Source organism: Antedon mediterranea, chromosome 6, assembly GCF_964355755.1.
Source record: "Antedon mediterranea chromosome 6, ecAntMedi1.1, whole genome shotgun sequence".
In the NCBI taxonomy this organism is placed as follows: Eukaryota; Metazoa; Echinodermata; class Crinoidea; order Comatulida; family Antedonidae; genus Antedon; species Antedon mediterranea.
This window is the reverse complement of record NC_092675.1, coordinates 23649394-23669946: the sequence shown is the minus strand read 5'-3', so window position 1 is coordinate 23669946 and position 20553 is coordinate 23649394. Positions and strand designations below refer to the sequence as shown.

The 20553-nt window shown below is 31.9% G+C and overlaps 1 protein-coding gene across 1 annotated transcript; it reads left to right on the top strand.

The window, feature by feature from the left end:
* The first annotated feature begins 148 nt into the window (after positions 1–148).
* LOC140050902 (speract receptor-like) lies at positions 149–19622 on the top strand. Its single transcript, XM_072095896.1, has 23 exons — positions 149–359; positions 723–892; positions 1542–1670; positions 2252–2486; positions 3466–3615; positions 4803–4966; positions 5349–5493; positions 5961–6112; positions 6659–6767; positions 7131–7194; positions 8003–8093; positions 8535–8606; positions 9504–9581; positions 9902–10006; positions 10499–10739; positions 11497–11649; positions 12335–12515; positions 15227–15367; positions 15879–16002; positions 16715–16958; positions 18634–18732; positions 19020–19111; positions 19459–19622. Exons 1-23 carry the CDS (start codon positions 155–157, stop codon positions 19555–19557), a joined length of 3243 nt encoding a protein of 1080 aa, XP_071951997.1. The 5' UTR covers positions 149–154; the 3' UTR covers positions 19558–19622.
* Positions 19623–20553: the final 931 nt, after the last annotated feature.

Below are 20553 nucleotides of genomic sequence, written 5' to 3'. Positions count from 1 at the left end.
CTGATTGGATAAAAGTTTTTCTCTTTTTTTCAGTAAGAGGGCGCTATATAGAATATTACAGACAAAAAGTTTTGAGGTGGGGCGCGCGCGCATGCCGCGTGGTGGTGGAAGAAGAAGAGAGGAACGAAATGAACGCATATTAATATTATTGAAGATGTTGCTGTTTTTTAATCTCTACTTTCGAATTTCTCTTTTAAGTATTTTTAGTGTTATTGTTAGAAGCGAAGAAATTAAGTTAGGATTTATTCACTCTCATACAATCGTATCGACGAATCATGCCGTATACGACGGCACGTCAATTGCTGGCGCATTTGTTAAGGCCGTGAATGACATCAACCAAAATACTGATGTTTTACCGGGTGAGAATTCGCCATCATGCCAACTGAAGTTCACAATGTCTAGCCTAGGCCTAGCTAGCCTAGGCGTGGCATGAGGCCTTATGCCTAATTAATACTAGCCTAGTTAAGTTAGGCTTGTACTAGGCCTAGCCCTAACTAGTAATAGACGTAGGCCTAGCCTCTAGTCTAGGCCTAGTAGGGCCTAGTTAGGCCTGTCTTACATTTACAATGTGTTTTCATGTGACTTATAATTATATATAGGCCTAGGCTAGGCTACTTCCTTTTATGACTTTAGTATTAGGCTAGGCCGCCTATAGGAGGCCTAGGCTAGGTAGGCCAATTTTAGGGCATTAATTTTATTTATTTTTTTCCCTGTTTCTTAAGATTTAAATTTGACGTGGGTTTGGCAAGACACCGCATGCGATGCAGCTTCTTCATTGTCAGCTATTAGTTCAATGTGGGCAGACAATGTATTTGGCTTTGTTGGAACTGGTTGCAGCTGTGATTATGAAAGCCGTTTTTCAACTGCTATTGGTTTACCTATGATAGATTATGTAAGTAGGCCTAACTACAAATACAAATATGTTTATTCATCAAATAACAATAAAAATAATATACCTAGGCCTAGGCCTATATTCATTTAGTAGAAATTGGTTTCATAAACACACATTTTAATTCATCTATCCTAATAAAATCAAAAGGCAAATTACTGAAAAAAATGACAATGCTGTGGGTATCAGTGGCTGGATCTCAATGGAGATACAAAAAAAAAAGCGAAAAGCTAAATCAAAACGATAAAGTAAACAGCCAGAAAAGTTAGCAGAGCTTTCAGGCAACACTAGCCCTTTATCAGTGCCAGTGAGGGAATTTGGATAAAGTCGTAGCATGTAAATCCTAATAAAATGATATTTTGAGATGAATTTGTTTTAATTTGTTATTTGATATTGTACTTATATTTTTTTATATTTCAGATTTATAGTAGGGCATATCCATAATGAGTAGCCTAGAAACTCTAAAAAATTATTATTAACTTAACATAAACAATGTATCAAACACAAAATATGCCCATGCCGTAATTTTTCATTGATCACAGTGTAGTCGTTGTAGATATATATTTGATAATATTTTGTTATGGGAAATTATTTAATTGCAGTACTATTTTGAATTTAGAGCCAGAAGAAATTATGATTTATTTCTTATCAGGCTTGTTATGTTGATATTTATGAAACTGAAGACATGGACACACCAGAGTTATTTCTAAGTGTACTGCCTAAACGAAAGTACATAAGCTATGCAATAATTGAGTTGATGAACACCTTCAACTGGCAAAAAGTAGGTCATACTATAAATATCAATTTTGTTTTATATTAATATCTAATAATCAAGTGTTTATATTATATTTCCTTGAGATCCTACATGTGCGGGTGCAAAACTGACTTTGTGCCTTTCTACCCAGAATGAACTCCCCACTCAGAAAAGTTATTTTTTAACTGTGTAAAGGAACGTCAACTTTAAAAGTTGATGTAAATTTTAATCAAATATTTGTTCATGTCAAGTTATTTTTTGAGTGGTTTTGATTACTTTAGTAAGTAGCTAGTATTAATTAATATTTGAAATCCAAAATATTCGGAAATTGAATATATTAAATAAAAAACTCATTTAATGGAATTTACAATTTGTTTAAATGTGAACTACCAAGTCAGATATTCTGAGTTTTTATTGTTTTGAATAACATTTTTATAGTTTGCACATTTTTCCCAACGTTGGTGTGCAAACATTATGATCCAAATTTTTTTTTTCTCTTTGGTAATACAGCCTTAATATGTCATCACTGTTTCATCTGTCTTTTTACATGTAAATAAACTTACAGAACCTCATTTATATAAATACATTTCAAATCCAACATTTTATAGGTAACACTAGTGGCACGTAATGAATCCAAATGGTTAATACCATTATGGTTCACAAGAAATATTTTGTTTGAAAACCAAAAAACCATCAACAATATTAAGATTTACTCAACTGAACCAAGCTCGCAAGGATGCGACATGTACACAGATGTTGCTTTGAGGGAAGTTAGACAACATGTCTGCAGTGTAAAGAACAACTTTAAACATCTGATACAGGAAACATATCAAGGAACTAGAAGTAGGCTCCAATTTTAATATTTATAGAGTTCTGCGGTGCTGACGTATGGTAGGTGGAGCTGCATGGTTGCTAGCCAACCAACAAATGTGTTAAACCTGCCTGAGTGACTCTCAAGTCACCAATAGTTTGGAATAGGCTTATTGAAGTAGTCATTTTAAAACTTAATAATTTTCACTAAACACTTGTTTTTAATGATCTATTTATTCTTCAACTACAGTTTAAGTTAAAATCAAGCTAAGAATAGATACACAATTTGATAGAAATACAGATCTGTACAGTTTATCAACATAGTAGCGTTGAACGCATTTTTTTGGTTGGCTAGCAACCATGCAGCGGCCTCTATCGTTGTGACGTCACACCGCAGAACTCTATAAAATTGTTATTTTGATATATTTTTTCTAATCTGTGTCTTTTCATCTTCTTTGATATAAATGTTTATGTCAATTGTAGTTAGTTTCTGCCTTGTCAAAGTCATAACATACAGAATTTAGTCCCAAAATGATATAATAAAGTCTAATTTATATAGAAACAATTGTCTGAGAAAGTTTAAATAAATCTTGATGCACATCAACTAAAAAGACATACTTTAGAAAACTATAGTCTTTTCATTTAAATAAAAAACAACAAATTGAATGAGAGGAAAACTTCATGTTTCAGTAACTTGCATTACATACATAAATCAGTTCTTTTGTTGAAAACATGTCTATTTTCTACATATTTTTTAGAAATATTAAAGACATTACGATAAGTATAACTTATAAGGCATATAATTTATGATACTTTGAGAATAAAATGTTTAGGTAATCTAAGTTCTCATGGAAATTTCCTTATGGCAAATTGTCTACAGTAGACACATGCATCAGATGCGACCTTTTTAAAAAATGCTTGTTGTACAGATACAAAAATATCATTTTCAACTTCCCTCATGCAATTTAGTGAAACTAATTTTTTGTTAACCTACTGTATTTTTGCATTTCAGTATATGTATTTTTTGGTGAGCCATGGGAACTACGACTTTTTGCATTGGCAGCATTTTCTGTAGGAATCCTAAATACTGGGGATTATGTTATTATTGGATCGATTCTGGACTACAATGAACGCAGTGATGAAGATTTCCATCAAATATCTTGTAAATATATATACATATTAGTAAAATGAGATGTCACTTCTTAATCTTAATCACACTAATACTCAGACATACTTTTACTGAACATGCTCAGTATAAGTATAAGTCATAAACCTGGCATTCATACTTCTAGACCAAAAAGCTTGTACTGATGGCTATGGTTAGATCCAAACTTACTGTAGTGAAGCAATGGATACTGCACCAACATGATGATATTTTATCTACTATGATTTAGTAGTTAGTTAAAGCCCCATTCCCTACGTTTTTTAGATCTAATTTAAGATCACAAACTATATTTAATGTAAAAATAATACTATATGATCCTATTGCGATAACTTTTTTCGTCTTTAAACGGTTAAAAATGTGAAAAATAAGTCGATTCTAATAATTATAGCGGCCCGCTATAAATCCCAAAATGCATTGCGCGCGGATTGATATTTTTGTTTTTCACCTGTAATTCGCCCACTTTTCGATCGATCGTGAGGCCAAAACAAATGGAAGACTCCTAACTTTTCAGCGAAAATACCGGGTTTTCCCCAATTTGTATCAACGGAGTCTGGCAAAAATAGAAAGACAATTAATGCAGCAACTATACAACGTCAGGCTAGGTATATAGGTAGCGTACGATGTTCGTACGTTACCGATGTTTACCAGCTAGGCCTACAAAACTAAGCCTAGCTAGGCTAGGCCTAAGACCGTCCACGAGAGGTCGATCGCCGCGAGCTACTTAGGTAGTGCATTGTTTCTCACTTTTTATCATAATTTACCATAAAACGTACATTTAAGACAAGGAATGACATGGTTTAATGTTTTTAAAGTGATATATATGTATTATTTTCCAAAAAACGTCCAAAATTGCAGGGAAGGGGTCTTTAACCCATTTACATCATAGACAAAACATCTGACTGAATCTTTATTTTTTACTAACAAAAAAAAACAATAACATGTAGGTATACTGTCTACAGCTCTCTGATGCATGTTAAAAAAGCACAGTATACTCTCAATCTCAATTTACTGAGCATTTAGTACAATCATGGAGAAATAAGTTAACTTATTTCTCCATGGTACAATATAGGACAAAACTTACTTAAATATGATTGGATGCAAAGATCAACATTACATTTAATGACCGCAACACTCATATTTAAAAAGTGTATGTATTTATGGGAAATCTTACTCATTGTGTGTAGATTTAGGTGTAGAGGATGGAGAGGATGAGGCAGCTGATATAGCATTCCAATCGGTGTTGCTGTTGACCCCTAGTATCGATGCAAACCCTACTTATGACAGTTTTAAGGAAGAAGTTGTCAACATATCTCAAGCAGAGCCATTTACCTCACCCAGTGCCTCCTCGGTATGGTTACATATACAAATAAAACTGTTTGCATGAATTGCTCAGTGTTTTTACAATATAGAAATCAAATTGTCTATCCAACTGACAAAATATAGCCTTCAATTGCTCTTGTCTATGTTAATTGCTATAGGCCTAACCTACCACTAGGCCTATAGGCCTACTAGATAATTTGTTTAATTAATAATGTTTATTTTATGTATAATTTTGTTATACCATTTTTAATACCGGTTTGAGACAATTTATTCTGCCAATTTTTTCTGGTCAAACCTGCTTCTGGAGAACACTGATGCTAATAAGAAATAAATTAAGAGGTATTACATAATATTATGTAAACAAATTTTGTTAATGAATGTTTTTGGTTTTACTACTATTACTATTACAGAGTAGAACATGGTTTACTTACGGTGCATTCTTGTACGATGCAGTTGTACTCTGGGCAAATGTTCTGCATGAGATGGTAGTTGATGGAGAAGATATTGGAAATGTAACTGCTTTCATCAACAAGATTAAAGGACGAGAGATTCAAAGTTTGTTTTTATTTGTTTTTTACCATAACAAATAAGGTAGTAAGTATTAGGATTTAGCAGAATAAGTCTGGAAATAGTATATGCAAATTAGTACAGGAAAACTAGAATGTCTTGTTTAAATATACTGTAATAATACAATACAGATGACTTGAATGAGTAATGTATTTTCCATTGTAATATTTGTAGGCCTACAGTAGTTGAATACTAGAGTGCTTGATGTCGAATAGAATAAAACATTTAAACATGTCTGCCGCAAACAAGCCAATCCGGCACCTCAATTTGATGCCCTGCCTCTGCTCGGTCATGTACCCACCGCCACCCTCCAAAAAAATGAATAAATACAAAATAAAAGATGACATTCAGAACATTAACACATGATAGCATATCCATAACAATAGTTACCAACGACTTAAATCTTTATCTTGATGTCCGTTCTTGTTTTATCTGTTGTTTTTTTTTTTTTTCAGGTATTAGTTCAGTGTCAATACAGTTTGATATTGATAGTGGCGATTCCTATGTTGCTTATGATGTCAGAGATATGAATCAGTTGCCATCAAATGGTGAAAATGGAATGCTAGCAGTAGCACAGATCAAACATAATATTACAAATAGAATATGGGTAAGAAAATATTTTTAATGCTCTTTTTTATTCAATTAATATTTTATTAAATCGGTCGCAGTGTAGGTGGCCTATAGAAGTTGAGAACATCTTGTTTCCTGAGACCTGAGACTAAAGAAATCATACTAGCACAGTTGAATTATTTTACTAAAACTTTGTCTAAGGGAGAATTAGATGGTACAGTACTTTTACATATAATTTTCTTTTAAATATACTAGTTATAGGTGGTCTGAGTAAAATTCCTGAAAATCTAGATAATTTTTTGAAATAATTAACAAGTGTTTTTAATTCTCAACATTCAAATATTTGTTAAACTTCTGAATTAATTTGTTTTCACGTTTTTTTTAGCTTATTATATTCAATTCGTTCAATTTCAAAAAGCCTCACGAAATGGAGAGATACATTACATTTACAATAAAAAATAGAATTGGTTGATTGTATTACATTATTGCTTTCTTCTTGGTTCAATATCATAGTTTGGTATGTTTTTTTATCTGTTTTACTTGACAGAATAAATTATGTTTTACTTTTAATCACCTACTGTAGATGTACAATTCACTCTCTGGGTTGCCTGGTATTCATTGGCCTCATCGCACCAGCCCACCTATAGATTACCCGACATGTGGATATTATGGTGAACTTTGTCAAGTTCCAAGTAAGTACACTTGTAAACTTGGTTGTGAAAATATCTAAGAACTACTTTATTTTATTCCTTCCATACACAGAATCACAATCACTGTTTTTACTCGGGGTACCCAACTCAAAGCTATAGAGCCGGATTTTAAAATTTCAAACCGGATGCAGCCATATGACGTCTCGAAGATGGTACCGTATTGCCGTATAAACTATTTGGTAGCAAGGTGTATGTGACGTCACATCCCGTCTTATGATGTCATTACAGCTTCTTTTGCTGTACCCCGAGTATTGCACATCCGTGTTTGTTTATATTGTAGTTAAATAAAACTGATAATGTTTTTTTTTTGTTAGTTATTCTAATTGGCATTTTATTTTGTTTTAGATCATATGGCAGTTGTGTGTATAGTGCCGATAATCATCATAATTATTTCTGTCAGTATATACAGGTAAATATTAATTTAAAAACTAATTTAAAACAGTTATTTCAATTTCCAAAGATCCAAAATGATCTAAACAAAGTATGAGACAGCTTATTCACATTATAACCTCATTATAAAGTTATATTTATTTTGATCTGAAAATTCATTAAAGAATATATAATTCAGCTTGTTACCACATCCTAAAAATAATTTATGAAACAATAACATTATATAGTACTAGTAGTACTTCTACTGGTATTGGTGGTGTAGCAGCTGTTGATAATACTACTGCTGCTGCTACTGGTAATATACTGCTACTTTTACTGCTGTTGCTACTGTTTTAGATGGATGATGGAGAATTTATTTTGTGTTGATCACTGGCTGTAACTAACCCTAACCCATTTCTGTTTAATTTAACATATCATTTATTTTTTATATTTCCAAATTGTCTTATTTTGTTATTGTCAGATTTTTAATTCTCATGTAATTTATTTTATTTATAGGCTTTTGTTTTTCTTTTACTTTTCTGTTTTTGTTGTATTTTGTGTATTGTAATTGTATCTGTTCTGAGGTATGTTCAGAAATTTAACTGGATGGGTCACCCTCATTTAATATGGTTCAAGTAAAAAATAAATAAAAATAAATACTATTACTGCTGTACTATTTAATTGTTTTAATTGATGTTTTAGATGGAAGGATTGAGAAGTTGAATTTATTTTGTGTTTATCACTAGCTGTAACTTTTTAAATTTGTGTTTGTTACTACACATGCATTCTGAAAAGTAACTTAAATAAAATAACATTCTGAATGTTTATTTTATTGTATTCCTATGCAGAAAAAGAAAGTATGAGACAGATTTGGACAGTTTAGTTTGGAAAGTTGATTGGGTAGATGTGAAAGAAAGGCAAAGGCATCAGAGTATGGCTGTATGTATATTTTAAATATGTTATTTATGAAACTAAAAAAATTGAAATATTGTGTATATATATATATATATATATATATATATATATATATATAAAGATAAATTGAATAGTTGCTGCATTGAGATGAAATCAAGTGACACAGAATAAGTTAAATATCAGGCACATCTCCTGCATCTTTTTAAAAAATAAATATTTATCAAAAAGTATGTCGATGAAACAGATTAATCTTATATTTGATTCCACATGCTTTCATTTTCTTATACTGTAAATAAGGGTATAATCATTCCATTTGCTGTATGTTGTTCCCGTTGGTCCTCTCCACAATCTGAATGTTGTATTCCAATGGTTTCAACATCAATCGCCTTTCCTTCACTCTTTAACGTAATAGTTTCAGTCTTTTTTTTCTTATATTTTGTTATGTATATATTTGTTTTATTTTAGGCAATAAGTCAGATATCAATGTCAAGAAACTTGAACCAAATGCAACGTTATGCTACAGTGGTTGATTATAAGGTTTAATTTGATTTTTTACAACAATACTATAAGTATTTTTATTTTTATTTTATTTTTTTTAATTTATTCGACTTCTCACTAACTCAGTTAGTGAAGGATCTGGACCAACAGGTGGTAAACACCTCTGAAACGGCCCAGTCCCAATTTGCACAGTGGCTGTGTGTGACAGTGGCTGTGTTTGTGTGGACTAGTACACCGGGGTAAACCCCTACTCGTCTCGAAAGATGTACTAGGTTCTTTAAAGTGCGCATGAGCTATGTGTACACTGGACCTACGGTTTATAGTCCTTATCTGAGAAGACTCGTTCTACCACCAGAACCATGGAGCGAGTGAGCCTCGAACCCTTGCCGATGTTATGGCTACTTAATTACGGTTTCACTGTCTTAACCGCTCGGCCACTCACTCACTACCTCCATTTGCAGACCCTACACCCATAACAGATTGAAAAGCATGTTTGTTCTTACTCTCTAATATCCTACCATCATATGAACACCTGTAATCAATTGCAGTAACTTTTTGAATGTAAAATGTATTGCAGCATACTTTTATCGAGCCAAACATTTCTGCATTCAGTATTATTATATTTTGCTACAAACACGCTGAAAAATGTTCCCAATTGTTGTGGTTGAAATATATTTTGGAATATTATTTTTGAATGTAATCATGTAATCTGGAAAGAAAGTTCTTTAATATAATTGAAAGGTGTGTTGTGTCTTTGCACCCGGAAAAAATGCACTGAAAGTATTTGTGTTATCCGAAAGCTCTGCAATTTCTTTCGTTCTGTTTTACTTTATTGTTTAGCTTTCTGCTTAGCATCTCCATTGAGATTAAGAAACTGACACTCACAGCATTTGTTATATTTTCAGTACTTTGCCTTTTGATTTATCATTATTTTAGGATACATTGTGTGCTGTTAAACTTCTCAACAAGAGTAGTATTCAGGTGACAAGATCAATAAGAAAAGAGCTTAAAATAGTAAGATTCTTTTCACAGTACTTACTGTTAAAAAATTATTTTAAATGTTTTATTTAGAAAATGATAATAATAATAGTTATTATAAGAATAAATATATATTTTTTTAGAAGCCTATGACTGATTGATTATCATTATTATAACATTTCCTTTGGCAATTTGCTGTATTTGTCTTTTTATTTTCTTAATTATGCCAAGCAAAACGAATCTCCATTTAAAAAGTGGACCAATAAAATGTCTTGAATCTTGAATGTTATCTTTATTATGGCGCATGATGTTATTTTGGAAGCACAATGCACAATATAAACCATTTGATCTTTTAGGTGAGAGATATTCGACATGATAATCTGTGTCCATTTATTGGTGCTTGTGTTGATAGTCCCAATATGGCTATTTTAATGAAATATGCTGCTAAAGGAAGTCTCCAGGTGAGATGACACGTTCTGAACATACTGTAGGATCTCTCCAGTACGACAAAAAAGATCTAATAAAGATCCATAAGAAATTCTTAAAGCATAATATTATTAAAACAGAAAATAATTGTTTAATTTATTTAGTTACCTGCCCTAAACAGGAACTTCACAAAAGGTTCAACACATACACAAAATGTTAAATAAAATTAAAGAAATATAGTATAGATATCTATCAATGTTTGTAAATAAATGTAGGCCTATCTAAAAAAGTTAGGTCATAATATACCGATGTTCTGCTAACTAATGTATGGGCTGCGGCCAAAATTTAGGCCGGAACACATGTCTGAAGCCCAACCATTGTGGAGCTGAGGTAGCTTCTACATTAGCTTCATAACGTTGGTCCTGTTTGGGTCACTACTTGTCCAAGGAAACCGGATTTTAGGCTGCGAAATAAAAAGTTTGCAGAATGCTGATATACACATGTTTTCTTCATTACTATGTATTAAGGATATTCTAGAGGCAGAGGACATTAAGCTGGACAACATGTTTTTATCATCATTGCTTGCTGATCTAGTGAAAGGCATGATCTACCTACATAGTTCAGCAATAAATTCACATGGCAACCTAAAGTCTAGTAACTGTGTGGTGGACAATCGCTGGGTGTTGAGTATAACTGATTATGGCTTACATGAACTCAAGAAAGGACAAGATAATGTGGATGATGATGATCTTTATATTAAGTCAAAGAGTAAGCCACTATTTACTTCCGTTGACTAAAGCTTGGTTCCCACTAGAACGTAACGCAAGGACATAAACGCAACGCAAGCGTTTTAACCAATGACAAGCGAAGTTATAGACAGTTAGCAATCACAAACGAATAAGCCATCGCTTGTGATTGGTCAATTCACTTGCGTTGCGTTACGTCGTTGCGTTGCTAGTGGGAACCACGCTTTACAGGTACAGGGGTAATGTGAAAGGGATGTACACTATTTTTTCATATCTGCATAACAAATTTGAATATATAGTAGATGGACATCATTTTTCGAATAAGTTCAAAATTTGAAAGCTCTTTTATTAATATTTCTTAGACTTAAAAAAGGAAAGTTCTAAGTAGTTAAAATTAGGAATCTGTAGTTTTACGATGGCTCTCTGTATCAAAGGCATGGTTCCACTTGGACGCAACGCACCACAAGTAATTGGGCCCATCGCGACATGATGGATCATCCAGACTGTTGCTTGTGATTGGTCAACTCATTTGCATTGCATGGTAGCTATGATGTTGTGTTGCGTTCGAGTGGGAACCAAATTTATTAAGAAAATTTACTACTTTAAGAATTGACTGGATTGAACTGCTAGTAATTTGAAAATAACAAATTATTGTGTTATAATGAGGCAATAGGCCTGAAGTATAACAAATATCCTATAGTTACATTTTAATGTTTTTATCTATATTCTAATAAAAATTAGTAAACCACAAAAATAAGAAAATTCTTATGTTATTGTAGATCTGTTTTGGAGGGCTCCTGAACACCTTAAAGAAGGGGAGTCGATGCCACCAGCAGGATCATGCAGTGGTGATGTATATTCTTTTGCTATTATATTAAATGAGATATACAGTAGAGCAGAACCATATCATTTGAATGAAGAGGAACCAGAAGGTGAGAAACACTAATAAACAAACAATAAATTATAACAATTAGTAAATATAACAAAGTTTGATTTGATTTATTTGCATCTCATTAAAAATACATACACAGTTTATGATACAGAAAGATATATACAATTAAAAAATGTTAAAAAGACAGATACAGAGATGCAGGATAGCCCATGAAAGTCCTCAATAACAAATTTAGAAAAGACAATAAAAAAAAATTATTACAATACATAAAACATACTTAATATTGGCACATATAAAATATTACTTAAAAGTTATCTTTTGATTTTTGGTCCCAAATTACCTTATTTAAACATATTTTACAAGTTTGAAATACACAAATATAGTTGCCAGTTTAAATAACGTTCTTATTCACCTTCATTAGACATTCATTCTATTATTTTGCCCCGGCAGCTTTTTGAATCATTTGAGAAAATTAATGTTCAGATTTAAATTTATAACTCATAAATTAATTTATCATTATGTGCATATACCATCATAGAGATTGTAATTTGTCTGTGTATTTTGACATTTATAACATACACATGGCCCCAAAGGACACCAGTCTTTGTTTGACTTATTGGACCACCCCACCCTGTTCAAATAATTATTTTAAATAATAAAAATTACAAACCAACAGTTCCAGAATCTTGTAATCCAATCTATACTAATTATAATTTTATTCTTAGTCATCATATCACGTGTGGAAACAGGCTTATTTCCAGCTTACAGACCAGATATTAGCGACATAATTGAAAATGCTCCTCCATGTGTTATCACATGTATGCGCAAATGTTGGAGAGAAATTCCAGAAGAAAGACCAACCTTTCTAGAAGTAAAGAAAATTATTGCACCACTTCAGGATGGATTGTGAGTAAGAATCATTTTATGCCAGAGTACTCTTTGTATATCACATAAGTGAGTTTATAAATAAGTTCTTATTAAAGTATATTATTGCAAAGATTAAAAACTGAATAAAGCATACATTTTAAAATACTGTAACTAAGACCCAGTCTGTGTTTATTTTGTTCAATACATGAACTTTTATCAATGCTCTTTCATTCAAAACATGAACTTTCATCAATGTTCTTTCATGTTCAATACATGCATTTCCATCAATGTCTTTTCAATGCTACTTTCATCCAATACATGAACTCTCATCAATGTTCTTTCATCCAATACATGAACTCTCATCAATTTTCTTTCATCCAATACATGACTCTCATCATTGTTCTTTCATTGTTATGTTCTATACATGAACTCTCATCAATGTTCTTTCATCCAATACATGAACTCTCATCAATGTTCTTTCATCCAATACATGAACTCTCATCAATGTTCTTTCATCCAATACATGAACTCTCATCAATGTTCTTTCATCCAATACATGACTCTCATCATTGTTCTTTCATTGTTATGTTCTATACATGAACTCTCATCAATGTTCTTTCATCCAATACATGAACTCTCATCAATGTTCTTTCATTGTTATGTTCTATACATGAACTCTCATCAATGTTCTTTCATCCAATACATGAACTCTCATCAATGTTCTTTCATCCAATACATGAACTCTCATCAATGTTCTTTCATTGTTATGTTCTATACATGAACTCTCATCAATGTTCTTTCATCCAATACATGAACTCTCATCAATGTTCTTTCATCCAATACATGAACTCTCATCAATTTTCTTTCATCCAATACATGAACTCTCATCAATGTTCTTTCATCCAATACATGAACTCTCATCAATGTTCTTTCATCCAATACATGAACTCTCATCAATGTTCTTTCATTATGTTCTATACATGAACTCTCATCAATGTTCTTTCATCCAATACATGAACTCTCATCAATGTTCTTTCATTGTTATGTTCTATACATGAACTCTCATCAATGTTCTTTCATCCAATACATGAACTCTCATCAATGTTCTTTCATTGTTATGTTCTATACATGAACTTTCATCAATGTTCTTTCATCAATGTTCTTTCATTTAGTACATGGAGTTTCAACAATGTTCTTTCATTCAATACATGAACTTTCATAAATGTTCTTTCATTTAATAGGCCCTATATGAACTTTCATCAATGTTCTTTCATTCAATACATGAACTCTCATCAATTTTCTTTCATCCAATACATGACTCTCATCATTGTTCTTTCATTGTTATGTTCTATACATGAACTCTCATCAATGTTCTTTCATCCAATACATGAACTCTCATCAATGTTCTTTCATCCAATACATGAACTCTCATCAATGTTCTTTCATCCAATACATGAACTCTCATCAATGTTCTTTCATCCAATACATGACTCTCATCATTGTTCTTTCATTGTTATGTTCTATACATGAACTCTCATCAATGTTCTTTCATCCAATACATGAACTCTCATCAATGTTCTTTCATTGTTATGTTCTATACATGAACTCTCATCAATGTTCTTTCATCCAATACATGAACTCTCATCAATGTTCTTTCATCCAATACATGAACTCTCATCAATGTTCTTTCATTGTTATGTTCTATACATGAACTCTCATCAATGTTCTTTCATCCAATACATGAACTCTCATCAATGTTCTTTCATCCAATACATGAACTCTCATCAATTTTCTTTCATCCAATACATGAACTCTCATCAATGTTCTTTCATCCAATACATGAACTCTCATCAATGTTCTTTCATCCAATACATGAACTCTCATCAATGTTCTTTCATTATGTTCTATACATGAACTCTCATCAATGTTCTTTCATCCAATACATGAACTCTCATCAATGTTCTTTCATTGTTATGTTCTATACATGAACTCTCATCAATGTTCTTTCATCCAATACATGAACTCTCATCAATGTTCTTTCATTGTTATGTTCTATACATGAACTTTCATCAATGTTCTTTCATCAATGTTCTTTCATTTAGTACATGGAGTTTCAACAATGTTCTTTCATTCAATACATGAACTTTCATAAATGTTCTTTCATTTAATAGGCCCTATATGAACTTTCATCAATGTTCTTTCATTCAATACATGAACTTTCATGAATGTTCTTTCATTGTTATGTTCTATACATGAACTTTCATCAATGTTCTTTCATTCAATACATGAACTTTTATCAATGTTCTTTCATTCAATACATGAACTTTCATCAATGTTCTTTCATTGTTGTGTTCAATTCATGAATTTTCATCAATATTCTTTCATTCAATACATGAACTTTCATTGATGTTCCTTCATCAATGTTCTGTCATTCAATACATGAACTTTCATCAATGTTCTTTCATCATTGTGTTCAATTCATGAACTTTCATCAATGTTCTTTTAATTTCTTTTTTTTTTTGTTCAATACATGAACTTTCATCGATGTTCCTTCATCAATGTTCTGTCATTCAATACATGAACTTTCATCAATGTTCTTTCATCATTGTGTTCAATTCATGAACTTTCATTAATGTTCTTTTAATTTCTTTTTTTTTGTTCAATACATGAACTTTCATTTTTTTTAAACAAGCCTACATGGATAGTAGTAATCAAACGTATACTAATATGGCTCATTTATGATATTTCAGAAAACCAAATATTCTTGATAACATGATCGCTGTGATGGAACTCTACACAAAGAATTTAGAAGAACTTGTAGATGAAAGGACAAGTGAATTACAAAAGGAAAAACGAAAGACAGATCTTCTCTTGCACAGAATGTTGCCACCGTAAGTTTGGTAATGGTTATTAAGTGATATTTATAAGGAGAAATTTCTCTGTTTAAACGAGGAGATAGACGAGATCATCTACTGATAAATGGTTTGCAGTTGATAGTAACTGCTTTTAAATATTTTCTTTCTATATTATATATGCTTATCTAATATTCTGTATAAATATTCAAAGAAATATAAAATAATTAGCATAATACAAACATTAACATTGTTTGTATTATGCTAATTATTCTATTCTATTTATATTTTGCTTTACTTTTTATATCTGGCTTGTTTATTACATTATTCGGTATTCGGCTGTTTATCTAAAGATGGTTGATTTTAACAAAGCAAGCAAATTACTCAAATACAATCTGTTAGGCTCCACAGCCAACACCATAAGGATTAAAAACAAATTATATAAATGATGTAGAAAGGTGCTTTATCATACTTACAAAATTGCTTTGAAACAGTGCATTTGAAACACGTCTTCAAGCGAGGTTCTAAAAATGTTGAAAATGATTTACAGGTCAATAGCAGCCCAGCTGATCAAAGGAATCTCTGTCCTTCCAGAAGCATTTGAGCAGGTTACCATTTTCTTTTCCGATATTATTGGCTTCACTGCTTTGTCGGCAGCCAGCACACCAATACAGGTAACTTTGTTTATGTAGGAGTTTTACTCCAAAAATAAAGAAATTATGGTCTTTCAAAAGGGAAAGAATGAAACTGCGAGTTCGGTCCCAAATCACAGCTGACAACCAAACTGTCAAAATACGGTCTTTTAAGGCCTATAGTTGTTGCTACAAGTACAACTAATTTTAATATCAACCATACACATTGATAGTGGGATTTTACAATACTGTATTGTATTTGTGTTTATAAAAGTAAAAATACATATACTGTATATAACTTGTATAAGCTATTGGCTTCATGTGCACAACACTACAGAGAAAACCTGTCATAGAAAAAAGTAGGTGATGCAACTTGTGATGTTATCATGCAGTGGCAGGCATCATCCTAGGGCATAATGATTGGTACTCGTGAATATAATTATTAGCTTTTAACATGGTAAGACCAAACACTATATTTAGTCACACGGGTGATTCAACCTTTCTGATGCCTGGTGTCAATAGAAAGTAAATCAGGATGTGTTGTACCATTGTAACATTCAACCTTTCTGCATGTTTTGTAGTTAAGAATTACCCAGTCATTTATTAATTCTGGTGCCTATACATATCACTCAGAATCACTACATTGTTGTTGAATAAATATTTTGCTTTAAACTTTATTTTGTTATCATCGTTTTCATCTTGGCCCTCATCATGACCACCTTTAATTGTCAACTAATCTGATGATGCTCTATAGGTTGTGACCATGCTGAACGATCTGTACACATGCTTTGATGCAATCATTGCCAACTATGATGTTTACAAAGTCGAAACTATTGGTGATGCATACATGCTGGCCTCTGGTCTTCCTGTACGTAATGGTAACCGTCACGCAGGGCAAATTGCATCAACAGCATGGCAACTACTGCAATCAATATCAACATTTCGTGTCCAGCATCGACCTGATGAAGTACTGAAGCTCCGTATAGGAATACACTCCGGTACTATTATATTTTTGTATTAATTTTTTTGGTTATACAATGAGAGAGCCCTTTAGTTTATATATACTAAAGTTGAATTATGCTAATAAAGAACAAATAATATATGCTGTAGTACACATATGCTTGTAGGAGTTGGCAGGGTTTTTAAACAATTACCATACATTATACAGTCAACAAAATATGAGACCTTATTTTGATTACAATATCACTATAGTCTTGACGACAATATATAATTCTATACTCTGCAGAATATGTTTGCAATATATTGCTACAGTATTTGAAATTCTAAAGTAAACAGTATGTTTAAACATTAGCGTCATCAATGCAAAAGCCTAATAATCTATAATGAGTGAGCTGGATTGTAAGTGATTTATATGCAAGGTGATATTAATAGTTTATTGTTATGATATTGATTATGTTAAGACTTCAGTCATACAGTATATAATCTTGAAGGCCCTTTAAAAAAATCAACCAATATATGTTCGTACAATTCACTCGGGTCATTACCCCTGTCTAGCATACATCAGTAATTTGTGCGGCTGTCATCAAATAAAGAATCTTTTTCTCTATGATATGATGCATTAGCGATATACATATATTTTTAATAATGCGCATTCACACATCTATAAATAAGTTTATGTTGGTACTCAATATGTTTCAAATTCATTATGTGGGAGAAAAGAAAATCAATATTCAAGGAATTAAAAAAAGCCAACATATTGAAAACTGTGTATATTCATCTGGGCTTAGGCAACTTTACGTCTGAGGCCAACAATATCACCTTACTTGTTCTATAGACTGTGAATTTCAGATCAGTACAAATCAATATTATAAAACCATTATTATAATATATAGTAGTATAGTAATTTAATTACAACTCTATGTTTGTTGTAAAGCAACAGGGCTTTTTATATAGATATTTATTATTTAAAAAGAGAATTTGAGAAAGGGATTTAGGTGTGATTAAATACAGACTATTTGGGGTATAGGTTACTACTTTATTATTCTTTAGGACTTTAGGTTTTATTAAATCCTGTATTTATAGTCTCAATCTAAAAATAATTAAATTTTGATACGGGTTCTGTAGATGAACTGCCCGTAACAAGAGCATGATGTTAGAGTCACACAACACAACATGTTTTTTGTCTTCCATTGCAAACTATTGTACCTACTGCAAAAGATACTAGGGGTGTAATTATTAAGATGGAATTAACAATGGATTTATGAATTTAGAATATATCGGTGAGATTATACCAAGCGAGCGAGTGAGTGGCTAAGCGGTTAGGACAGTGGAACCGTGGTACCTTGCCATATTAACATCGGCAAGGGTTCGAGCCTCACTCGCTCCATGGATCTGGTGGTAGAACTAGTCCTTTCGGATAAGGACTATAAACCGTAGGTCCAGTACACATCTGACTCATGTACTTTAAAGAACCTAGTTCTATGAGTAGGGGGTGACCCCGGTGTACTTGTATGCACACAGCCACTGTCACACTCATCAAGAGGGCCCCTTGATTGTCGGCATATGCTGTTTAGGGTCACAATAATAAATAAGGTGAAATAAAAAATAAATAAACACCATGGAATTGGTTATACAGTAATCGGTTATCAATTCTCTATAGATCTATTCTAGACTTCGTCTGAATTTTAATCATTATTCATCACTTTTCTTTAGGCTCCTGCGTTGCAGGTGTTGTGGGTTTAACAATGCCAAGATACTGCCTGTTTGGCGATACTATCAACACTGCATCCAGGATGGAATCAAACAGCTTAGGTAATAATAATAATAGATAGGCCTAAAGTACAGTGGTCTGGGACTACTTATGACAATCGGCCACTATAATATACTGATAAATGCCAATTTGTTAGTAAAAAGGTGAAACTAGAATGAAAAATGAGCACCATCTCACTGTGCTATGGTATTATAAATGATGAATTGAGTGAATAAGTTGGAGAATGTGTGTTCATAAAATGATTCGGATTTTTACTTACTACAAAATACAATTCAATTGATCACAAAGATTCTCCTACTTATATTTTATTTTTATTTGTATTATGCAGCTCTAAAGATACATGTCAGTTCAGAAACAAAGGAAATCTTGGACGATTTGGGAGGTTATCAGTTAGAACAGAGAGGGCTAGTTGCAATGAAGGCGAGTCCATTCTTTTCATTGTGTCATTTTTAGTTTTTAAAAGATAGCTACAGTACTACTAATTGCTCATACCGTGTTTCTCAACTTTGAACTGGGAAAAGTTAGCTTTTCTAGTGTATTGTATTATTGTATTATAATTTCCACCAGGAAGAATTCAGTTTTGAACAGAGGTGACTATTTAACCTTATTCAGTTTCTAACATGATCACTGAGTTATTGTTTGATTGGTTAGTGTATTATATTAATATATTAATACAAGATTATAGTGTCAAAGATGGGGTTGATTTATAACACTATTTTCCCTGTCTATGCCTGAACTTTCAAATTTTATTTTGGTTTTTATTGTAGGGAAAGGGTAATGTAATGACATACTGGTTAGTTGGACAAGATCCTAAATACATGGTACATTTGATGTCCGATGACAGTGAAGACGACAAAAGTGATTGACATCTGACTCAACTAAATAACAGAAACAATGGAAATGTGAATCGGCTTCAATAAACATATTTAATGCTATGCTTTAATTAAGAATAACACTGTCAAATAATAGTAATTTCATAGAAAAAACCATAGTTCATGAAGAGGACAACAGTTGATCCATGCATGCAATTTTAATGTTTTCACAAAGTAAAACAGTATTATTTTCACTAGAAACATCACTTTAAAATGTTCGGAAATATGTTACCGTTATATTGGTATTTTTCAACTCATAAATTAAGTATTTAGTATGGTGAATGTTTAATCTATGGTTGTATTTGCCTTATGGGGTCACAAAATGGACATCATTTTTGTAAAATGTATAATGAAAATCTATACCCATCAGCTGTTTTGAGCAATCTATAGCACTGTCTACACTAGTTTGATAAAGAAAGTGTGATGTGCCAAAATATGGTAGTGATATGCCATCATCATGTCCATATATGGGCACATCACATTTGATAGTGTAGACAGAGCTTATTAGGTTAATATGTGATATGCCCCTTTTTTTTTTACTGAGTGGAGGAGCTTGCGAGTTATTAAATGATTTTTTAAAATTAAGGCATTTAAATCATTTATATAATTAAGGGCCACATTCTGACAATTTTGCAGTTTAATTATAGTAGATTTAACATCGCTTTTCTGCATAACAAAATAAAAATAAATACAAATATATACATGTTATATATCAATAATATACCTGAAGAAATATGATGGTAAATACAAAAGGTTTTGATTTAAATTAAGTACAGTACAGGTAGGAAACATTACTACATTACGTTGATTTGTAATTTTGAGTGAAGATCGATATTTAGATAAAATAATATGCTTTTTTAAATAGATATCGAGTTCAAATAAATGATGAAATGAATGAAAGTACAGCACGTCTAGGCATTGGATACAACGTTAAAATGTAAAATAATTTTGACACTTAATTCTATTTTACTGTACAGAGTTAATAATACA